Source organism: Eubalaena glacialis, chromosome 17 (assembly GCF_028564815.1).
Source record: "Eubalaena glacialis isolate mEubGla1 chromosome 17, mEubGla1.1.hap2.+ XY, whole genome shotgun sequence".
Classification (NCBI taxonomy): Eukaryota; Metazoa; Chordata; class Mammalia; order Artiodactyla; family Balaenidae; genus Eubalaena; species Eubalaena glacialis.
Genome location: NC_083732.1, coordinates 43532742 through 43550010, shown reverse-complemented (window position 1 = coordinate 43550010; position 17269 = coordinate 43532742). Strand labels below are relative to the sequence as shown.

Below are 17269 nucleotides of genomic sequence, written 5' to 3'. Positions count from 1 at the left end.
TAAAAAAGTCATTATCCTCCATTAGCCTAGTTAATTTTGGTCTCTTGGACTGCCTACAAAATACTGTTCCTTCAAGTCTCAGTTCATATTTCAGCTCTGCTGTAAGTCTTCTGTATTAACCCAGTCCAAATTAAATGTTCCAGCCTCTATTTTTCTCCAGTACTAAGTTTTTTCTTTTGCTTCCAGGTTATGTTGTATCTTGCTTCATATAATAGTTACTGTTTCTGTGCCTGCATCCTGCACAAATATTAGTGTCTAAAGAGGGTAAGTACTTCTTTATTCATCTCTGAATTCCACATGGCACCCACTATTGTACCTTGGTAGAAGCTCAGTAATATTGAGACTTAAGAGGAATATTATCTTTTTTTAACATCTTTATTGGAGTATAATTGCTTTACAATGTTGTGTTAGTTTCTGCTGTATAACAAAGTGAATCAGCTATATGTATACATCTATCTCCCCATATCCCCTCCCTTTTGTGTCTCCCTCCCACCCTCCCTATCCCACCCCTCTAGGTGGTCACGAAGCACCGAGCTGATCTCCCTGTGTTATGCAGCTGCTTCCCACTAACTATCTATTTTACATTTGGTAGTGTATATATGTCCATGGCACTCTCTCACTTCGTTCCAGCTTACCCTTCCCCCTCCCCGTGTCCTCAAGTCCATTCTCTATGTCTGCGTCTTTATTCCTGTCCTGCCCCTAGGTTCATCAAAACCTTTTTTTCTTTTTTTTTTTTTTAGATTCCATATATATGTGTTATCATACGGTATTTGTTTTTCTCTTTCTGACTTACTTCACTCTGTATGACAGACTCTAGGTCCATCCACCTCACTACAAATACCTCCATTTCATTTCTTTTTATGGCTGAGTAATATTCCATTGTATATATGTGCCACATCTTCTTTATCCATTCATTTGTCGATGGACATTTAGGTTGCTTCCATGTCCTGGCTATTGTAAATAGTGCTGCAATGAACATTGTGGTACATGACCCCTTTTAAGTGGAGTATTATTAAAGTACATGCCAGCATAAGTAATCCCCCAAAGTCTCTCAGAGCAAAGGCTCTGAAGGAGGGAGAATACATAAATAATTGCATTTCAATATGGTGAATTCCATAATAGAGCTAAACAGAAGCTACTCATGAAATAATTCACCCATATAGGAGAGAGAGAGAATTTTGGATGTTCTTGCATAGATACATTTCTCTAGAACAAGTATATTAAACATTTATGTTAGTAAAATTCATATTTTATCATTGTTCAATATAATTTAATCTGTTCCTAGCAATATCCTATTAACATAATGCTCCTCTCAATGTAACCCATTTAAAAAACAATTCATGAGACTCTTTGTATTTAGAATGAATATGGTCACTATTAATATGTTTACCCTATATTAATGCAGCATACATTTCTTAGCAATTAATGCTGGCTTTTCATATATATTATAAATAGTCATATTTCTACTAGCTATTCTTTGATGAACTTCACTTCCAGAATCAATTCATAATGGAAACTGGGAATCCCCAAACCACTCAAGTTAGCTAGCATTTCTTTAAAAGTTCTTAAACACATCAATCAAAATTTGACAGAATTCCATTTCTGTTTCTTATAAAGACATTTTACATTTTAATATTTTTATTGAGTTTGAAAAAAGATAGCTTGTAAAATGTAAGTCTCAAATGGCTAAAACTATTTTTTGCAAATGGAACTATTAAAGCTTATTTTGTAACATGTGTTTAAGCCAAAGATAGCAATTTTAGATCAAATTTCTACTTACCCAATCAATTTTATCCACATTCCAATATTTTTTTAAATCCCGAAACTGTATTAACATTCCCTTCAGTCCCACGACAATAATACTTGCAAGAACACACTACAAATAAGAAATAAGTTGATGAAGATGCAAGATAAAGATTTTAATCTAAATTTTAAAGAATCATGGTATTTTTATGTCTTTGTCTTTGAAGTACTTACTAAAGAAAAGCAATAACCATTTAGAAGACTGAAGTAATATTCATTTTGTTTCAAACTAACCTATTATTGTACTTTAGGAATATAATAGCAATTCTAGAAAATCACAGGGTACATGTTATGGCATTCTAAAAAAAAGGAAGAAAGAAAAAGAAAAGTAATGAATTATAAGGGTGAATGTTATAAGGCTGAATGTCCTCTTAACTTTATAATAATTATTCACTGCCATTTGTTTGAAATCTGTTTGTTGCAAAAATTAAATATTTATATCATGTATTTCTTTATAATTGTCTTGAGTATCAATTTTCTGGTTTCACGTGAATATATTTATAACTCTCTTGAAAAGTGAACTTGGTTATTGGGAGATCCTCTCATGAAAGTGATTTATTCTTATTACATGAATGAAGAATTAGAACAAGAAAGGACTGACACTGTCTCTGGATCTCTGAAGACCAGGATCTTACTCACATCACTTTAGTGCCCCAGGCTTCTGAAAAGCAAGGTAAGCACGTGTACTAATATTCTGAGTCACTTTGTATAACCACGCATCAAGGGTGGCAAGATGAATTTTGTTGCCTACTCTCTTGCCCAGCATGCATTTTCTAAGAGTACAAATTTTATAAAATTCTTCCAAAGTCTACTTTTTATAACAGACTTCCCTGGTGGTCCAGTGGTTAAGACTCTGTGCTTCCACTGCAGGGGGTGTGGGTTCAATCCCTGGTCAGTAAACTAAGGTCCAGCATGCCACATGGCACAGCCAAAAAAAAAGAAAAAAAGAGTGGCATGTACTTCTTATAACAGAGATTGCCTAGTTCCATCTTCCAAATGAATACAGAATAAATCTAATTCCATGATGTCATTTTTATACAAAAGCCTAAGAATTAGAAAACAGCCATGGTACCCTCCCATACCTTCCCCATCAAATGTGGGCTTTTTCTACCTTTCCTCCATTCAACCATTAGTTATGTCACATAAGGTTTCAGATTTAGGATCACTGAGGTTGTTCTTCAAAGAAATTTTTAAAATATAATGATTCTCATTAAAAATAAAGTTAAAAAGTAAATAATAAAAAGCACTACTTACCATGGGCAGCCAGTAAAGCAAGGGTCCTATTGCATAGATGACTATCAGGATGAAAATGCAAGATATTAGACAAGCCACCTGTAAAATAAAAGACAGTCAAAAAAGAAAGCTTGAACTTTCTTATTATTCCAAACTTATAGGGGGAAAAAGATAATTCTTTGTTCTTCTTGATAAGAAGAAACAAAATGTTGGCACATGATTGTTAAATTAAACAGACTGTCATCTATATTTTGTAGCTGAAGGAACCCAAATGTGACAGCTGACAAACTGGTGCAATCAAATTAAGTCAGCAATGACAAAAAAGCAATTCTAAACAAAGAAATAAGATACCATCAACTTTTATCACACATCACAGCATGGCTTTTTTGTTTGTTTGTTTAATAGTGAAAATGACATTTCTGCTAAAAGTCCTTTAGCCTATAGTTGTTCAGCCTGGCCCCCCTTCTCATTTCCTAGTTGTTTGGGTAATAACTGAATATGCAGCTTAGGGTTTTTCTGTGCTGATGACAAATTTCCACAGAAGCCTTTACTCTCTTCGTTGGAGTCCTTTGTTAATATGAAACAGTTATATGGGATTAAGGGAGCAGTCTCTGCAGTGAAACAGACTTAATTTTATTAATCCTGAAAAGTCATTAGTATTGTGTTCTAACCAACTCAACTTACTGACAAAAGGTAATTCAAAACAGCTCACTCCTAGCTATGCTCCACTTAATGGAGAACAAATTTCACATAAGCAAATGCTCATGTCTTAATAGAAACATTTAGCCAAACTGTCAGCCTTACAAGAGAAGAGAGGGCTTTCACAGGACCAGAAAGATATCTAAAATATCTTTATGGAGAAATCAAAGGAAATAAAGCCTATTAGAGTGGCTAAAAATAAATATATAAACAAATAATCAATAGCAAGGTCTGGCAAAGACTCAGAGCAACTAGAGTTCTCAGACACTACTAGTGGTAATTCAATATGGTACAGCCACTTCAAAAACAGTTTGGCAGCTTCTTATGGAGTTATGTATGACCCAGAACTACCTAAGAGAAATGAAAACATACACCTATGAAAATACTTACATGTAAATATTTATAGCAGTTTTATTCATAAATACCAAAAACTGTAAATAACTGAATTGTCCACCAATTGGTGAATAGATACATTTTGGGACATCCATACAATAGAATACTACTCAACAATAAAAAAGAACAGACTATTGATACATGCAACAGCATGGATGAAATTCAAAACCATTAAACTAAATGAAAGAAGCTTGATACAAGTTCCTTCCGTATTTAGTGGAGCTCATCTACAGCACTCCCCAGCATATAAAGGGGGAAAAGTCCTTCTGTGGGAAATAAGTCATTAGAGAACTAAGGATTGTCCATAAAAGAAGTTATAGTACACAAAACTGTCACTAAACTGATTATTTAGGAGTAACTGGTGATTTTACATGATAATAATTTTTAAATAACAAAATATTATGCCTGTAACTCCACTAGACTGGAGAGAGCTAGTTGTCAGAAGGCAGATTACAGGATTCATTCAGATACCCGTGTGACTCAGTATATCCATGTTTATGTGGAAGGAAAAAGACACCAACCACTAAGGTGCACTTCATATCAAAAGACAATGGCATGAGGAGGACTTTCAAAGATGGTGGAGGATTAAGATGTGGAGATCACCTTCCTCCCCACAAATACATCAAAAATACATCTACATGTGGAACAACTCCTATAGAACACCTACTGAACGCTGGCAGAAGACCTCAAACTTCCAAAAAGGCAAGAATATCCCCACTTACCTGGGTAGGGCAAAAGAAAAAAGAAAAAAAAAAAAAAGAGAGACAAAGGACTCAGGATGGGACCTGCACCTTTGGGAGGAAGCTGTGAAGCAGGAAAAGTTTCCACACACTAGGAAGCCCCTTCACTGGTGGGGGAGGGGGAGCTTCAGAGTGTCAGAGGAGAGCGCAACAGGGTGTGGAGGGCAAAGTGGAGAGATTCCCACACAGAGGATCGGTGCCAACCAGTAGGTGGGGGCTGGGGCTGAGGCTTGGGCTTTGCAGGTCAGACCCCAGGGAGAGGACTGGTGTTGACTGCATGAAGACAGCCTGAAAGGGGCTAGTACACCACAGCTAGCCAGGAGCGAGACTGGAAAAAAGTCTGGACCTGCTGGAGAGGCAAGAGACCATTGTTTTGGGGTGCTCAAGGAGAGGGGCTTCCTGCTCTGTGTGCCCACAGACATCAGAGCACCGCCTAAGTGAGCTCGAGAGATGGGTGCCAAGCCACGGTTATCATCTCGGACCCAAAGGCGGGCACGGACTGCTACTGCTGCTGCCGCTGCCACCAAGAGGCCTGTGTGCAAGTGCAGGTCACTACCCACACCTTCCTGGGAGCCTGTCAGCACACCACTGCCAGGGTCCCATGATCCAGGGCCAACTTCCCTGGGAGAACACACAGCACACCTCAGGCTGTTGCAACTTTACACCGGCCTCTGCCACCGCAGGCATTCCCCACATCACACTTGTGACTAGCGTACCCCTCCCTCTCCTCGGCCTGAGTGAGCAAGAGAGCCCTAATTAGCCGCTGCTATAACCTTGTCTTGTCTGGGTGGGGAAGAGACACCTGAGGGTAGCCTACATGCAGAGGCAGGGCCAAAACCAAGGCTGAACTGCAGGAGCTGCGTGACAAAAGAAGAGAAAGGGAAATCTCTCTGTGCAGCCTCAGGAGCAGCAGATTACATCCCCACAATTGGCTTGGTAAACCCTGCATCTGTGGAATTTCTGAATAGACAACAAGTGTTCCCAAAATTGAGATTGTGGACTTTGGGGGCAACTGTGGATTTGGGGTTTAATTTCTGTGTTTGACTTATTTTTGGTTTTATGTTTATCTTAATTTAGTTTTTAGTGTTTCTTTTCATTTGTGGGTTTGTTTATTGGTTTGTTTGCTCTCTTCCTTTTTTGTTTTTTTCACTTTTGTGAGTGTGTGTGTGTGTATGTTTCTTTGTGTGCTTTGTCTGTTTAGTTTTGCTCTTTAAAAATAATTAAGCATCTATATAAATACTCAGGAATATAAAACTGGTCAGAAGGAATTTTGGGTTCATGTGATCTAGAAAATATGCAACATTAAACTGATATCTGGTATTGAAGGTGGCTTAAGCTTGTTGATCTAATTAATATAGACATGTCTTTAGAGTCATTAATATTTAGCATAATACTTTATTGTACCTAGGAATCAAATAAGACCTTATTACATCTGTTGCAAGGAAAATAACTTGATAGGATGAAACTTTAAATGTAAATGAGATAAGAGCTTTCAGGTAAATGCTATAGGAATAATTACGTTCTGAAAATTATCTAAAATAGTGTCTCCAGATTTTGGTAACTATTACTTGCCACTTGGTTTTCACTAAAAATTAAGGTTTTTAAGAGTTGGGGAGTCTAATTTAAATATGTAATTAAAGCTACTAAAAACAATAAAATCTTTCACTATATAATAGGAAAGTGGGACATATGTTTTGAGTAAAAAGGAGTTTTATGCATGGTCAGACTGAGATTATATTAAACTTAATTGGGTAAATGGATTTTGTTATTAAAAGTAGACTGGTGCAGGACCAGACTTGGCTCCTCTCTGCTAAGAGAACAAGTTTACTTAGAATGCTGCTTTCGATAACATATTGTGTGAACTATCTTGCCGTTAACTGAGCTGTATTTGTTCTTAAATATTCTATCTGACCAAATGCTTTTTAAGAAAAAACTTTTTGATATTTTGGATGAATTTCCTATCAAATTCTAATTAAAGTTCTTTTGACTTCAGCTAGCTTTGGGATGCTTCAGAGGGCCCCAGAGAGCCTTCCTTATTGTATAGGTTTCACCTGTGGTGGAGCGTTGGTTGGGATTTTCCCTTTTGAACTAGCCTTGGTCATTCATTCAGCTTTATCTCCGATGGGGCATTGGTTGGGGTTCTTCCTTTTTGGACTGATGAGGTATTGGTTCGGAATCTTCCATTTTTGTGGCTGAGGAACTGTGACCCTGAGAGACTGATTTCATAACAGGACTCGTGTGTGACAACAGCAGGGTATCCTTCCCTACTGCATTGGTTTTGCCTGCGGCGAAGCGTTGGTTGGGATTTTCTTCCTTTTTGGGGGGCTAGGGAACTGTGACCTTAAAGCACCTCAGGGGGGGGGAAAATATATATATATATATATATAAAACTGACTAGAATTGGTTGGTATGCTAAATTACATGGAAAGCATTGTCAAATGAGCAATAAGCCTCCTCAGATTATATGGTATGAATAAATGTTATTAAAATAGATTTTCTAAAAATTATACAAAGTTTCTGAAATTTGCATATGTCCTCGTATAATGCTATAGTTTTAGTTGTTATCTTAAAATGCTGTATGTCACAACAACTTGGATACGCTTCTTTGCCAAGAAGAATTCTAATCAGATCTTCAACCTTGCCTTTTTAAGACTTTTGTCATTCATAGGCAGCTTAGGTGATGATTTGCAAAACTGCCACATCTTCAAGAAGGCTCATAAAAAGGAACATTTTTTAACAAATATGTTTCTGATAGCCTTTAGATAATACCACTAGACTGGGTAACAAATGACAAATCTGGATGAACTGATTACTTCATCCAGATCAACAGGAATTAATTACATGCGACTGAATGAACTGATGAATATGATTTATAACTATATGACTTTGGGAAATATACTAGCCTTAACCTTTGTTTTCCAGAAAAACCTTTTCTCTTATATTATGACCTACAACAATTTGATAAAGTATACCCTTGTAAACAAAGATGAAACATTTATCTTTTTCTCTCTACCTGATCCTGCCTGAATTTGGCTTCTCCAGCTGGCTCTCCTGTGGACTTGATGGTTTATTGTAACTGGATTACAACCAGTTATACTAAGCATTGTTTTTGTTCATTCTTTGTTTCCAAATTGTTTATGCTTTGTGTCTTCCTGCTGCACTATGACTTTGTCAATGTTACTACCTACATTACTTATATCCTGTCTATTTTATAAGATTGTTGTCTCTTACAGTGTGCAATCAGGCTCCAACAAAATTGATGATGGCTAAACATCCTGAGGAAATAGATCACATTTATGACTCTTATAGAATAATTGTAATAGTATGATTCTAAGTATGGGAAGAAGCAATAAGGGAAAACATTTCTTGGATCATAATAGATTAGAAAGACAGAGGATTCAGAGAATCTTTAATTATCAACAGGTCTTAATCCAGAAATTAGCACCTGGAGTGGCATATCAACAAGAATTTTTGCCTGATCTGGGATGAGCCTCCCAGTGCTGTGGGACAAAATTTGGTCATGAAATGTCTCCCAAATACTGGTCAAATTCCAGACCAAGAGGAGGATCTGAGAAATTGAATATTTCCATTAGTCTGCCATCTTCTCAGACACCCATCTTTCTGAATAAAGTCGCTATTCCTTGCCTCAACACCTCGTCTCCCAATTTATTGGCCTGTCGTGCGGTGAGCAGAGCAATCTTGGACTTGGTAAAAATATCAGCAAAATTGACTAGTTTTATAATTATCAGATACTTTCATTTTTCATTAATTCTTTCCACACATAGTTATTGAACACCTACTATGTGCTAAGTGTTGGGCTGGACACTGAGGATATGGTGAACCAAAGCAGGCATGGGCTGTCTAGGAGCTGAAGTCAAGAGCAGAAGGCAGACATCAATCATATAATCACACTGATGAACACTTAAAGTCCAACAGAGCTAAGGTCTCTGAAGAAAAGAACACAGTTGACCCAAAAGTGTCAGTGAGATCTGAAGAATGGGAGGAGTTAACTTAGAGGAGGCAGCCACAGAGACAAAAGGAACAGACACTGGAGCCCACGAGGAAGGAGGAGCTGTGACTGGTGAGCTGAGATTGAGGTGGAGAAGAGTTCAAGATGAGGCTGTAGGGGGAAGCACTCAGTTTTGGTAACATAAAGGTCTGAATTCTAAGACCTATGTAAAACCTTTTATGGGCTCTAGGAGGAAGTAACAAGATCATATTTGTATTTTAAAAGATATCTTTCTACAGAAATACTAATAGTGTTTCTGAACAAGAAAGAGTCAGTTGGTGAAATAATTGACAAATGCAAGGTGGTTCCCACTGCTACTTTGATTGGCTATTATTAGCCTAAAAGTTGAAGGGTTTTAATTCTTCTAGATTAACTTACTGGGTATAAGTCTAGTACCTATGAGAGACAGAGCTATTTAAGGGATTTCTTTGTGAAGTCTTGTCACATAGAAAACTGGTTTCACAGCCTATTTAGAACAAAACTTTTAAGACTTGGCTTGCCCAGTGCCTTCTTCAAATCATGTCAGTTATCTCCACGTAAACTTAATAGTTGTAATGCCAAAATGACTACCATGGGAAAGCATCCTCGATTTGGGTATGCACATTAAATCAGATTCCTTCTCTGTACAATTTAATGGGAATTGTTGAGCAGATTAGCAACAATCTCAACAAGCAGAACAGCATGAAAATACTGTGCTGCCAAACTTTGTTTCCCTGAACTAGTGTTTTGTTAGGTACCTTTTGTTTCTTCTGAAGTCTGATGAATAGAATACCATGCAGAAATGATGAGAGGAAATCTAACACACTCATCCTTGTAAGAAAATAGGTGGAAACCACTATAGAATCCTACAATTTTATAGATAGAAGAGTCTCCAGAGTAAGGAATGATACTTGAGTACACTATGTATTAAACATTCAAATTTAGGTTAAAAGTATCTGAGAGTTTGCAAAAATGTTTATGCCAATACACATGATGAACTTATGCTTTAAATCACGAACTGTGTAAAAATCAATCAAATTGTCATGTAAAACAATGTTGAATGAGAATTACACATCTTTGATGATGAGTTGTGGCAATAATATGTCAAATTATTACAGATTCAGAATTTGTTGCTGCTTCCCCTCTGCTCCATGGTACATTCATCAAATTTTATTAGTTAATTTTATGCAATATTTTAATGTTCATTTACCCATCTTTCTCTGGCCACTTGCCCCCAACGTCAAGAACCATATCCTTTTCAAATTTACTCTTCTACAACCCCCAAAAAGGACTTAATATAAGGTAAACTCCTAATAAATGTTTAAATTATCACGTAAAATGTTTTATAAATTCTCATTCAACTCCAATTTAAAATAAATGTGAATTGTTTTATAATGGTTAGCTGTTAATATTAATTTATTAAATTAAAATATACATGAATTTTCTTGTATAGAACAGTAGTTAAGAATGCAAGATTTGGAGTAGATCTATCTGGGTTCAAATCCCAGCTCTGCCACTTACAAGCTCTGTGACTTGGATAAGTCAGTTTAACACTCTTTTCCTCAACTTTCTCATGTGGAAACCTAGCATAATAATTACACCTCCTTCATAGAGGTACCTAAAAGATTAAATGAGTTCATTTATATAAAATGTATGACATGCATATAACTCGATATATGCTTCCACCAACACCACCACCATCATCATCATCACAGAAACATCTTTATTACTACCATCGACATCTTACCAGTACCAAGCATAATAACTAGTATATAGCAGGTTCTCAAATGTCAAATTGATTTGAGTTCCTAAAAATACATAATTGTTTCTTAAAATCAAAATGTGCACAGACATCGTATTATTCATTTACATACATGTACATCTCTATAGACAGGAATGTCATTGTCAAGGACTGATTTTTCATACAGTTGTTTTCATTTTATTTAAAGGAAGTGAACAAAAATTTTAAAATTTCAAATTGACTGGTTAGATTAACAAAAAGTACAATCAGAGACACCGCTAGAGGGAGCATTTGTTCAAAGATTGACAACAATAAAGCTGCCATTAATACAGGATTTTTTTGTCTGCTCATTGAATCATTCAGCTCCTCAAGGATCTTTCCTAAGAAAGAGAAGAGATAGAATTCCTTGATACTAGTTTTAAGAAATTGAAGAAGTAAAAATATTCTCAGGACTTTAGAGAGAAGCTCATTCTTCCCACTCTCCAAGGAGAGTAAAGACCCATCAGTTCTTTTGTCCCTGCTGAAAATAATGTTACCTGTGTCTTTGCTCCCGTGCTATATAGGACAGCGGTCCTTCCCATGGCAGCAGCACTTGGTATGCAGAAGAAAAATGAAGGAATCACATTGCTGAGGCCATGGGCCAAAAATTCCTACAGGAATGATAATAGGAGGATATATCATTTCCTAATCACAATCAACTTTTAGAGACCACAGGTAAAACTTGTCATGGAATGAGACTTATTCTGTATTCTATTTCTGTTCTCTCCACTGGTCATAATTTAACCATTATTTTAAGAATAGCTAACATTTATTGAGTGCTTACAATGAGCCAGAAACTGTTCTAAGCACTTCATTGTTTAATCCTTATAACAATAACAACCTTATAGGGAAGTACAAGGTATTTATTGTATCTGTTGTCAATTTCTCCTCTTTCAGGTCATTAGAATCAAGGTTTTGTTCCCACTACTCCACCAATGACCTCCACAGTGCTAAATCCAATGGTTAATTTCTACCCTACCTGGCCTAAGATTAGCATTTGACACAGTCGCTCACTTCCTCCTCCGTAAAGGCTCCTTCTAGGACCTCTCACCCTCCTGGTTTTCTCCTACCTCCCTGGCCACCACTTCTCAGTCTCCTTTGTTGTTTCTTCTCATCTAACCAATCACAAATATTGGACCACTTCCCTCTCTAATCTTAGCTACCCAAATACACATTGACAGCTCCCAAATTTATATCTCCAGCCTAGACCACTCTTCTGAACTTCAGACTGACATAGCCAACCTGCCACTCAGTGTTTTCATTTGGATGGTTAACAGGTATCTCAAACTTACCTAATCCGGCTATGCTCTATATATTCCCACCCTGGTTCTCCCACATCCTTCCCTGTCTCAAGCTCCAGTTGCTTGAGCCAAAAGCTTTAGAGACAGTCTTGACTACCCCTTTTCCCAGATGGTGTCCACATCCAATGCAGAATTTGTCCCTTTCTCATCTCCTTCACTGCTACATCCTGGTCCAAGTCATCAAGTGTCATTTAGATTATTGCAAAAGCCTCCTAATGTTTTTCTGCTTCTGCTGTTGCCAGTAAATAATACAGACAAAAATCCCTGGCCTCACAGACTGGAGTTCTAGTGAGAGAATGCTGACAATAAACAAGATGAGTATGGAAAGTAAAGCAGAGAAAGGAGTGGAAAATTTTGGAATTTAGGATTTTAGCTTACCAAGGAAGGACTCCCTGAGAAGGGAACATTTGAATAAAGGAGGCATGTAGCTACCTGATGGTACAAAATTCCTGGAAATGGGGACAGCAAGTACAAATGTCCTGAGCTAGAAACATGACTAGTGAACTCAAGGAAAAACAAGGCAGTAAGTGTGGCTAGAACTATGAAAGAAATATGAGATCATAGAGGAAAAGGGATGGTGACAAGGTCAGGTATGGCCTTGTAAGCCTCGGTAATAGGCTTTTAATCTGAGTACTATGGGAAACCACTGGGAGGTTTTGAGATGAGGAAAGACATGGTCTGCATTATGTACCATTGTATCCCTTGTTCCTAGACCAGTACCTGGTAAATAGTAGGGTTCAATACACATCTGTTGAATGAATAAATCTGCTTTTTTACAGATGACAAAACTGGGACACAGAAACAATTTCGGAGTGAGATTTAGATATAGGTACTTTGGCATTCTAACCACTATTCCATAGCTATCTCTGCAGACCTGTGCAGAAATGTAGGGCCACAGGGCTTGAGACAAGACACTAGCAGAGGTAGATTCAGAAACATGCTCAGTAAACTCTTCATCCTTTGGTATTCTAAGAATAGACCCTTGTAACCTTTAGTTTTTTACTAAGAAGAGTAATATTAGTGTTTTTTGTATTTTGAAATCCAAAATTTTTAAGTCAGCATGCAATGATAAATATATTTAGATTCTCTCCTAAAACCAAATCATCAAGATGCCCCTCTCTAAAAAACAGAGTGTACTATAACCAATCCAAGAAAGTCAGATTTTCACCTTTCTATGAATGACTTATTTTCTTTTGTTTTCTTCTACCCATTTGTGTTATACACATAGGAAAGTTGTATTTTTCATAAGTTCAACATTTTCAGGATCTGAGAGTACACTGTACAGTGATACAATAGCTATGGAGAGGTGTGGAGAGGGGTTGGGGCATACTCCACCTGGTTGTCATCAACTGAATATTTGAATTTTTTGGCAGATCCTTGAGCAAGAGCCAGTGAGGCCACATAGCCTACAAGTGCCACTCCAAAAGCTTCAGTGATTACTGCAGAGAGGATGTTCATTGGGGGAGCTCTAGGTGGAGGAATTCTGTTGAAAGAAAGACCATATTGAACTCATCAACTTTCATGTTATTTCTGTAACAACTTGCAGTGAATTCAGCTATGGCAATGACTCTGAAGTTTACATAGAATACATGAAATATCCCTGAGAAAACCAAGCAACCTTGCCCTTAGAAGCCTTTTGTTTTCAACATTATTTAGCAGAAAACCAAAATCACAAAGAACACCACAAGGACAGCTCCGTGTATCTAACTGGCATTCACTCACAGAGAATTCAGGTTATAGCACAGAAAATTTGACTAAACAAAAATTTCCTGTATCAGAACAAAAGCAAATCTGGAGCATTCTTTCATTGAATCTTCCTAAACTTTTATTTGGCTGGCATTAGAAACTGTATTTCCTGCCTTGAATACTGCAGTGCTGTATGCAAACAATAGTTTACTGTGAGCTACGATTCCTGAGCTAATCCTTAAATTTTCCGTTGAGTTTATAATCTTAATTATGTTTTTTAACATGATTCTTTCACAGTACACTTAACTATTGTTAAAAAAGAGACAACAGGCCCACAATGGAGTCACTTGTGCTAAGCCCCATGTAAGCAAACCAAGAATTAATACCTAATTTAACTGCAGTTTCAGCCTCTCCCAGGAATGTAACCTTAGCCAGTCAATCTAGAATTACCTGGTCAGCATTAGCAAGGTAATTTGCCCTTCTGTCCCACATAGGAAAGTGACCTTGCCTGAAACAATCCACTCTTTGCTAGAAACATCCTTTTCCTGCCCTTCCCCTTCTGACTATAAAAGCCTTTCATTTTGTACAGCTCTTCAGGGTTCCTTTTGATTTGCTAGATGGGTTGCTGTTCAATTAAGAAATTGTTGAACAAAGTCAATAAGACCTCTAAATGTACTCAGTTGAATTTTGTTTTTTGACTCTATGTATCACATGTTAAGAAAAATATCTATAAAGTGTCCAGCTACACTCTGTTGCAAAATACAGGATCACAGTTAGCTGTTTCTCAGTTTTAAATAACTGTTTAAATATTTCTTCCAACTAATACACAGTCATTGTCTTATTGTCTTTTTGAAAACCACTTGAGCCCAGTATCATTGTTTATTTATCCCTGATGATGCTCTGTGACACTTACTTCCCCTCTTTAAAAAAAAACCCTCTGGGGCAAAAGTAGAAGAAAAAGGGAAAATAATTCATGCTGATTTAATACTGAGCATGTAAATTGAATGCTCAGCACTTTCATATTAGCAGTTTTATTTAATTCTCCCCACAATCTCCAGACCAAGTACCACTAATGCAATGTATAGAGGAGAAAACATTTTGAGAAATGTATCTAAATCACAAAATGAATTCAACCTCAGCTCCATTTCTTATCAATGCCATGTTTTTTCTATGATTCTTTAAGAAGATGGGTCTGGAAAGGTTACTCAAAATAAAGAAGAATTAGACTGGATGGAGGAGAGGCATGATTTTTTTTTAACCACTCCCTCAAGTTTATCCCCAAGTCAAATTGATTTGTACCATTACAAGCCCTAAGATATATGATACATAAAAGTGCTACCATTTCAAACTATAAGAACTTTTGTTTCATAAAAAATTGAGCTTGCCTAATTATTAATAATGATAAACTAACCTAGAGAAAAAAACAATAAACTAAATTTGAAGGTGAAAAGTAGAGAACCCTTTAGAAAACACAAGTTGATTCCAATAATCACTATTAGCCTATATCTTTAGCATAAAGGCTAAAGACAGGATTTTTTAAATTATCTTTTTAATCTCTGAGAATTTTTCTACTGTCCTTCCATTTTAATGTAGTTAGAAACCAAACTTTGGGACTGGAAAATAAAAATATAGAGGACTCAGCGACTCTAACTTCGTCCCAAATTTATAAATATTTGTGTATAGTACAGCCCATTAAAAGAGACATCCCCTTTCTCCCCTAAGATGACTTTATTTTCTTTCAGGCTATATTTGGAACAAAATTTTGTCTTTTTAGGGTGAACACCTCTTCTTCTTGTTAATCTTCCTCTTAGTGTCCTGAGGAAGGCTTTAAGACAGGTGGGGAACATGCCCTCGTCTCCACTTCCACCCTCTCTTTCACAATTGTACACCACTCATGTCTATAGGTTTGCTATTTCAGATGATGCTTGTGTATTTTTACTATGTTTTAAGTGAAATAAAAATAGTCATAGGAATATGTGAGTGGAATAAGGAAGATTATATCCTAGAGCATGACTCTAATTTGGAAATTCAATGCCTTGCTTTCTTTTTCAAATAATATTCATGTAATTTCCAAATCTTTTACCTGAAGCAATGCTGTATAAAATAGTTATCAACTTCCCAAGTAAGAGATAAGCAGTCTAAGAAGTTATTTTTTTCTTTATTGTGAACTGTTTGTTTCTATCATTGTAAAATAGAAATTAATTGGAATTTTGTCCCATAGAGAGCCTTTGAAAGAAATGAAATTCATACCCACCTACCCCCAGTTGCTTCCTCCATCAAAAAACAAATGAAAGAAAGAAAGAAAAGAAAGAGAAAGAAAGAAAGAAAGAAAGAAAGAAAGAAAGAAAGAAAGAAAGAAAGAAAGAAAGAAAGAAAGAAAGAAAGAAAGAAAGAAAGAAAGAAAGAAAGAAAGAAAGAAAGAAAAAAAAAAAAGATTACATTACCCTTTTGGAATATGACCAACTACTTCTAATCCATATGTGTTTTCCATATTGGTACAATAACAAGTAAATGATGCAGCAATAATCTGTGTGGTTCCATTTGAAAAAAGAAAAAGAAAATTATTCCTGACTTCTCAAACATCTTAAAACTATTTTTAAAAGTAAACATTGTTCATGTGCCCCATGATTTTCTCGAGTAATATAGCAGTTGCACAGATTTTTAAAGACTAAGAAGAATTTTAAAAATCAAAAAATCCCTCTGGGATTTGACAGCACTTAATTTGCAGTCTCAAAAATTTAATGGTATTACAATAATACAACTTTTCTTATATCCTTCCCAATTGTGTCTGATTCTGAAGGGGAGCAGAACACAGACTATAGGAGCGTGTGTGTGCATGTGTGCATGCTTGTGTATGTACAGATACCACAATCCAACCTAAATACTTGTCTCTTGTAATATGAAGGGATGCTTTATAACACAGAACGTTTTCCCTCCATTGCAGCAACCACCTAAGAGTTCAAGATGTTGCATCAATATTCCTAATGTAGGTTAGTAATCAATGATGATTTACAGTCTCCTTGAATAATTTTGAATTTTGAGTTTTGCTATTTCTTGAAGTAAAATATCCTAGTTAATAATGTGTCAAACTTGATACTTTTGAAATTACCTCCCTGGAGTCTCAGGTACATGACTCTCTGTTATATGATATAATGATATATAATAAGTGAAACCAAGTGTTCTCTGAAAGTATCCATGATCACCTTTAAAATGTATGTTCAGAATTCTGTTCAGCATTTGTTTTTACCAGCCATGCCACCTTAATGTTTTCCATCCATTTTCACATTCTTTTTTCATTCTTCTGATAATTTAATAGGTGCTGTAAATTTCACATGGTTATCATATCAGTTTGGTATAACTATTTATATACTACACTTTTTTGTTTAAAAAAGACACACTAATTACCTATTTAAAGTACAAATTTACCATATACATGGTCAGAAAAAAGATATAACAAAATCACACTAGCAAAATAAGGAATATCTAACAATGCCGATAATATTATTTTGTAGGGATTTTTCCTGTGCATTTCTGTTCTCTGTGATGATATTTAACTGAATTTATAGAAGTTTTTAAAACATTGAATAGACTTAAAAAGCAAAAGAGTCTTGAGGATATTTTTTAAAGGCAGCAAAACTCTACAGGT

At 36.2% G+C, this 17269-nt stretch overlaps 1 protein-coding gene across 5 annotated transcripts in view; it reads right to left on the bottom strand.

The window, feature by feature from the left end:
• Nucleotides 1-17269, bottom strand: part of SLC26A7 (solute carrier family 26 member 7) — a 198697-nt gene that overhangs the window by 54895 nt on the left and 126533 nt on the right. For 4 of the 5 annotated variants that reach the window (XM_061171383.1, XM_061171386.1, XM_061171384.1 and 1 more), the window contains 5 exons: nt 16068-16150; nt 13273-13420; nt 11134-11247; nt 3058-3135; nt 1781-1876 (listed from right to left, as the gene is read on the bottom strand). In XM_061171383.1, the coding sequence (XP_061027366.1) occupies nt 1781-1876; nt 3058-3135; nt 11134-11247; nt 13273-13420; nt 16068-16150 (519 nt within the window). The remainder of the gene's footprint in view (nt 1-1780; nt 1877-3057; nt 3136-11133; nt 11248-13272; nt 13421-16067; nt 16151-17269) is intronic. The other variant, XM_061171387.1, reaches the window with a different exon arrangement.